Genomic DNA, 5,000 nt, shown 5'->3' with positions numbered 1-5,000 from the left:
CTATTGCGTCTACGGTGCCCACCATCTCTACCAAATATATAGCAAATTAGTTATTAAGAAAAAGAAGGAATAACTATCATATAATAATCATAATAATAAAAAATTCAAATAGCAATAGCCTCCAATGTTATGTTCTGTAGTTTCATTAGATTTATCCTAAAGGTCAAATCTTTTCTCAACAGGAACCAAGTTCATCGTAGCGACGACTGCGGTGACGGTGTCTTCTCAAGGCAAGACAGCCATGGCCGGAGGTGAGTCGAACTGTGTGTGTGTGTGTGTGTGTGTGTGTGTGTGTGTGTGCCTGTGCCTGTGCCTGTGTGTGTGTGTGTGCGTGTGCGTGTGTGGCTGTTTTTTTCCCGAATATTTGTCAAAAATCAACCATTCTCATGATCAGATGCTGTTGTAACAGTGGTACAGACACACACACACACACACACACACACACACACACACACACACACACACACACACACACACACACACGCGCACACACACACACACACACACACACACACACACACACACACACACACACACTGTCTTGTTCTGTTGGTGTCAAGTCTTGGAGTTTTTAAGAAGTAACAGTGCTGTAAAGAGTACCTGTATATTTTTATATATTGTATATCCTACAATATTGTATAAACTCTTCATATGTTTAGTTGCTTAAGTTGGGGGGGGGGGGCTGTGGTGAAGTGTGTAGGGCGGTCGTCCACTGGGTTACAGGGTCGGTGGTTCGATCCCCCGTCTCCCCGCCACATGTCCAAGTGTCCCTGGGCAAAGAGACACTGAACCCTAAATGTCTCCTGATAGTTGCTCTGTTATCGGTGTATGAATGTGTGTGTGAATGGTAACATGGGAATGGGAACAGGTCTCCCTTGAAAAAGAGTCTCCGGTCTCAATGGGATTTACCTGTAGAAATAAAGGTGGAAAAAAAATAAAGAAGGAACAGCCACACTTTAGATAAATATAGTTTATTGTCTTTGAGCATGATTGACAGTCCTTGAGTTTGAATTAGAGACTGTGAGTGTGTGTGTGTGTGTGTGTGTGTGTGTGTGTGTGTGTGTGTGTGTGTGTGTGTGTGTGTGTGTGTGTGTGTGTGTGTGTGTCTGTATAATTGTTAATATTGGGAATAATTGTTGTTTTAAAGGTGCTACGAGGAACTTTTATATATTTCTGAAACAGTCTAATTTTTCCTCTGATGATCATAAATTACATGTAACAGCAAACGAGACCATCAGTGCAAAGAATGCTATTTTTGTATCGTTTTTCTTAATGCCTTTGTCATGGGTATACGCTCACCCAGGAACAACAGCTGGCGTGGTAAAAACACTACCGCTTTTGTCCAAAGGGGGCGCTAGAATTAACACAAACTGAAAGTTCCTCGGAGCACATTTAACAGAGCTTGTGTGTGTGTGTGTGTGTGTGTGTGTGTGTGTGTGTGTGTGTGTGTGTGTGTGTGTTCAATTGAAAGTTGTTGTAGTTCCAAGCTTGTCCACTGGGTGTCAGTATCTCTCTAGTATTGTTTCAATGCAGTTTATTTTGGTGATAAAACTGAAAGCAGCGTTTCCCTGACTACAGCAGAATTCTAACTTTGGGTGAGTTCCAATCTGAATACTTCCATACTATTTATGTAGTATACACTAGAAAAAAAGAGATAAGGATGTCAAAATATATCATATCAAGATGCACAGTCTGCCCTAAAAATACCCAGATGTTGATTTTATAACCTTCTGCTGTACGTCCAGGTTTTTTTCTTAGCAGTAGAATCAACAACTGAAACATTTCTTGGGCTCTTCTTGGGGATTTTTCTGAGCTCCTGCACCAGTGTCAGGAGGGGGGGGGGAGGGAGGGGACACCAGTTGCCATACTGAGAAATACAGAGAGAGTTTTGTGGAGCTGATAATAGGCTTAATCAACTATATGTCAACTAATTTGGCGATGGCTTGAATGTAACAGACATTCTTTTATATGGGGAAATGTACGCACTATATCTTTAATTTGTCTGTTGAATTCAACAGGGAAGAGTTGTACAAGTCATTATTTCTACAAAGTGGGGTTTTTAAAGACAACATAATATACATATAAATGAGAAAAACAATTGGAGAAATGTCACAATTTTACTAAATCACAGACACTTTCTACTTGTACTTGAAGGAATACTTCACCCATACGGAACCGGCTTTCTATCATTATAACATCGCTATTATAATATAATGAATGAGGTTTTTCTTCCCTCAGTCTTCCCTCAGTCTTCCCTTGGCCCAGCTGTCCTGTTAATCCTAACCCTACATGTTTACTAGTGTAATGTCACACATGGGAAAATGTAAGGTTAGACAGTGAGACCATAAAACACTCTTTCTGCCTTTTCTCAGGCTAGGATGAACCGATTTCTAAAATGTTTGCACATTTATACTACATAGGATCTCAGAGTTCAATACACCTTCATATTCCTACCAGGTGAAGTAGGCCTTTAAGGGAACTGATGCTAAGTTGTCGGGCTCAGATATACACAGACAGACAGTTGAGCAAAAAAATACTTTTACATTTATATTTGTAAATAACAAACAAAAACATATATTATGGAAAAATGTCAAGGTGCAGAAAATGCCAAAAAGTAGCTTTGAAAGGAGTTTTAAAAACCTAGTAACACTTCACATTAAAGGTGCTACGAGGAACTTTTGAAATATTTCTGAAACAGTCTCATTTTTCCTCTGATGATCATAAATTACATGTCACAGCAAACGAGACCATCAGTGCAAAGAATGCTATTTTTACATAGTTTTTCTTAATGCCTTTGTCATGGGTATACGCTCACCCAGGAACAACAGCTGGCGTAGTAAAAAACACTACTGCTTTCATCCAAAGGGGGCGCTAGAATTAACACACACTGAAAGTTCCTCGGAGCACCTTTTAAGGTACACAAAATTGTAGTAGTAGGTAGTTACTAAAGAGCGAATGAGTTACTACTATACAGCTATGGAAAAAATTACCACTCCAAATGTTCAGTGTCTCTCGTTTTACTCTTTATAGGCATATGTTTGAGTAGAATGAACACTTTGGTTTTATACTATGAACTACTGACAACATTTCTACCAAATTCTCAATGAAAATATTGTCATTAAGAGCTTTTCCATTAAGTAATGTAGAGATAAAGATTTAAGAACAATCCAGACTGGTCTCTTAATTTTTTTCCAGGGCTGTATAGTTATCGTTATAACTACCATACCTCATATTTCACTACAGTACAATTTTTATGTTCCTTTTTATTGTAAAGTGTTATTAAAAACACATATTATGGGATGTAAAGGTGCAGAAGTGCCAAAGAGGAGGAGTTTAAAAAGCTGTCTTAGAGATGCAGCAGCAAAGGGAATTCCAATTCACAGAGCATCCATACATTAACAGACAGACTGCAGCAGTATCCACACACACACCGATTCTAATCCGCCTCTCTCTGTCTGTCTCTCTCTCTGTCTCTCTCTCTCTCTCTCTCTGTCTCTCTGTCTCTCTCTCTCTCTGTCTGTCTCTCTCTGTCTCTCTCTCTCTCTCTCTCTCTCTCTCTCTCTCTCTGTCCCATCTAGAGATATCCAGCAGTTATAGAGATACGGGCATTCTCTCTTTCTCTCTTTCTCTCTCTGTCTTTCTCTCTCTCTCTCTCGCTGTCTCTACCTCTCTCTTTCTCTCTCCCTCTCTCTCTCTCTCTGTCTCCCTCTTTCTCTCCCTCTGTCTCTCTCTCTCTCTCCCTCCCTCCCTCTCTCTCTCTCTCTCTCTCTCTCTCTCTCTCTCTCTCTGAGTCTAGTTGGAGACACAAAATTGCGAGAGAAAATGCGAATCTGCAGCTGTTTTTCACTTGCGACACGTTTGCGAATGCTTACATGTCGCATGATGTTTGGGCAACGATGGCCAACCCCTCGCAGAGTTGTCTTCACATTTCTCGCACATTCTGACTCAAAGAAAGATAAGATATTCATTGCCAAAGCCACCATCTTTAACTGAAACTAAATTGTGAAGGGTTGGAGACAGCTTGGAATACACCCTGACGACTCTGAGACTATTTGGATAGAACGTGGCTGGAATGAAAAGTAGAACAAGTCGATGTTACAAAGCTTAAACTAAACCAACATGGAGAGAGTTTTGGGGCGCCCTTAGCTCAGTTGGTAGAGGCGTCCCCTCCATGGGCCTCGGCCAGCAGCGGACCCGGGTTCGATTCCAGCCCGCGGTCGTTCTCTGCATGTCACTCCCCTCTCTGCCCCATTTCAACTCTGTCTCTACACTGTCAATAAAGCATAAAAATACCAAAAAAATATATTTAAAAAAAAAACATGGAGAGAGTTTTCAGGAATTAGTTTCCATGGGGCAAGATGTTATTGTCCTTTCAGCGAAGTTAGTAATGTCCATGTTCACTGCTATCTGAAGACCATAGGAAAATCATACAGAGATTATGATACAGTAGAGAAAAACAGCTGAACAGTGACTGACTGATGAAGTTGGATCGGACTTCAATAATGTAGTTCTTAAACTGCTTTACGATTGGTCAGAATGTTGAGGAAAAACTACAGAAAGGAACTGCAGGAAGTGGATCACATAATGCATAGGTTTGTGCTTGCTTGCTTGCTTTCGGTGCCTTAGTAGGATTGCTGTGTTTTCACCTGAACCAACAAACTTCAGCAAAAGCAAATCCAATTGAACACTAAACAGTCATGTGTGAAATTGACCCTGAAAAGCCTTCTCCGAATGTCCTGCGATGTCACTCACACTGCCACAAACTCTCCTTGTTAAAACCCTTATTAAATGACCCCAATAAAATCAATAGAAATCCTTTTGGTGGGGTGAAATCAAAAGCTGCTAATTCGATACCCATGCACCAATCCACAGCCCTCTTTCGGGGGTATCTCCTCGGGCGAAATCGGGTTCGACATTGTCCCGTCTTCTGGGTCTGTGTCATCCCTAATTTCGGCCATCAACGGCTGCCCGCGTCTGTTCATTTCCCGTTGATACCTCGC

At 41.0% G+C, this 5,000-nt stretch overlaps 3 protein-coding genes across 3 annotated transcripts in view; 1 reads left to right on the top strand and 2 right to left on the bottom strand.

The window, feature by feature from the left end:
* LOC307250690 (protein NLRC3-like) overlaps positions 1-5,000 on the bottom strand; it is a 439,475-nt gene that overhangs the window by 348,105 nt on the left and 86,370 nt on the right. The gene's annotated exons all lie outside the window — the stretch shown is intronic.
* LOC307251145 (voltage-dependent calcium channel subunit alpha-2/delta-4-like) overlaps positions 1-5,000 on the top strand; it is a gene marked incomplete at both ends in the record, with an annotated part of 85,743 nt that overhangs the window by 41,010 nt on the left and 39,733 nt on the right. The window contains one exon of the mRNA XM_080028466.1: positions 183-251. Within this exon, the coding sequence (XP_079884592.1) occupies positions 183-251 (69 nt within the window). The remainder of the gene's footprint in view (positions 1-182; positions 252-5,000) is intronic.
* The window catches only part of LOC307251102 (uncharacterized protein), a gene marked incomplete at both ends in the record, with an annotated part of 2,227 nt that continues 2,059 nt past the window's right edge, over positions 4,833-5,000 (bottom strand). The window contains one exon of the mRNA XM_080028423.1: positions 4,833-5,000. This exon is cut by the window's right edge and continues 320 nt beyond it. Coding sequence (XP_079884549.1) covers positions 4,833-5,000 — 168 coding nt within the window.

The sequence above is a fragment of the Ammodytes marinus genome (assembly GCF_949987685.1).
Source record: "Ammodytes marinus genome assembly, chromosome: 5".
In the NCBI taxonomy this organism is placed as follows: Eukaryota; Metazoa; Chordata; class Actinopteri; order Uranoscopiformes; family Ammodytidae; genus Ammodytes; species Ammodytes marinus.
This window is presented reverse-complemented; position numbering and strand designations above follow the sequence as displayed.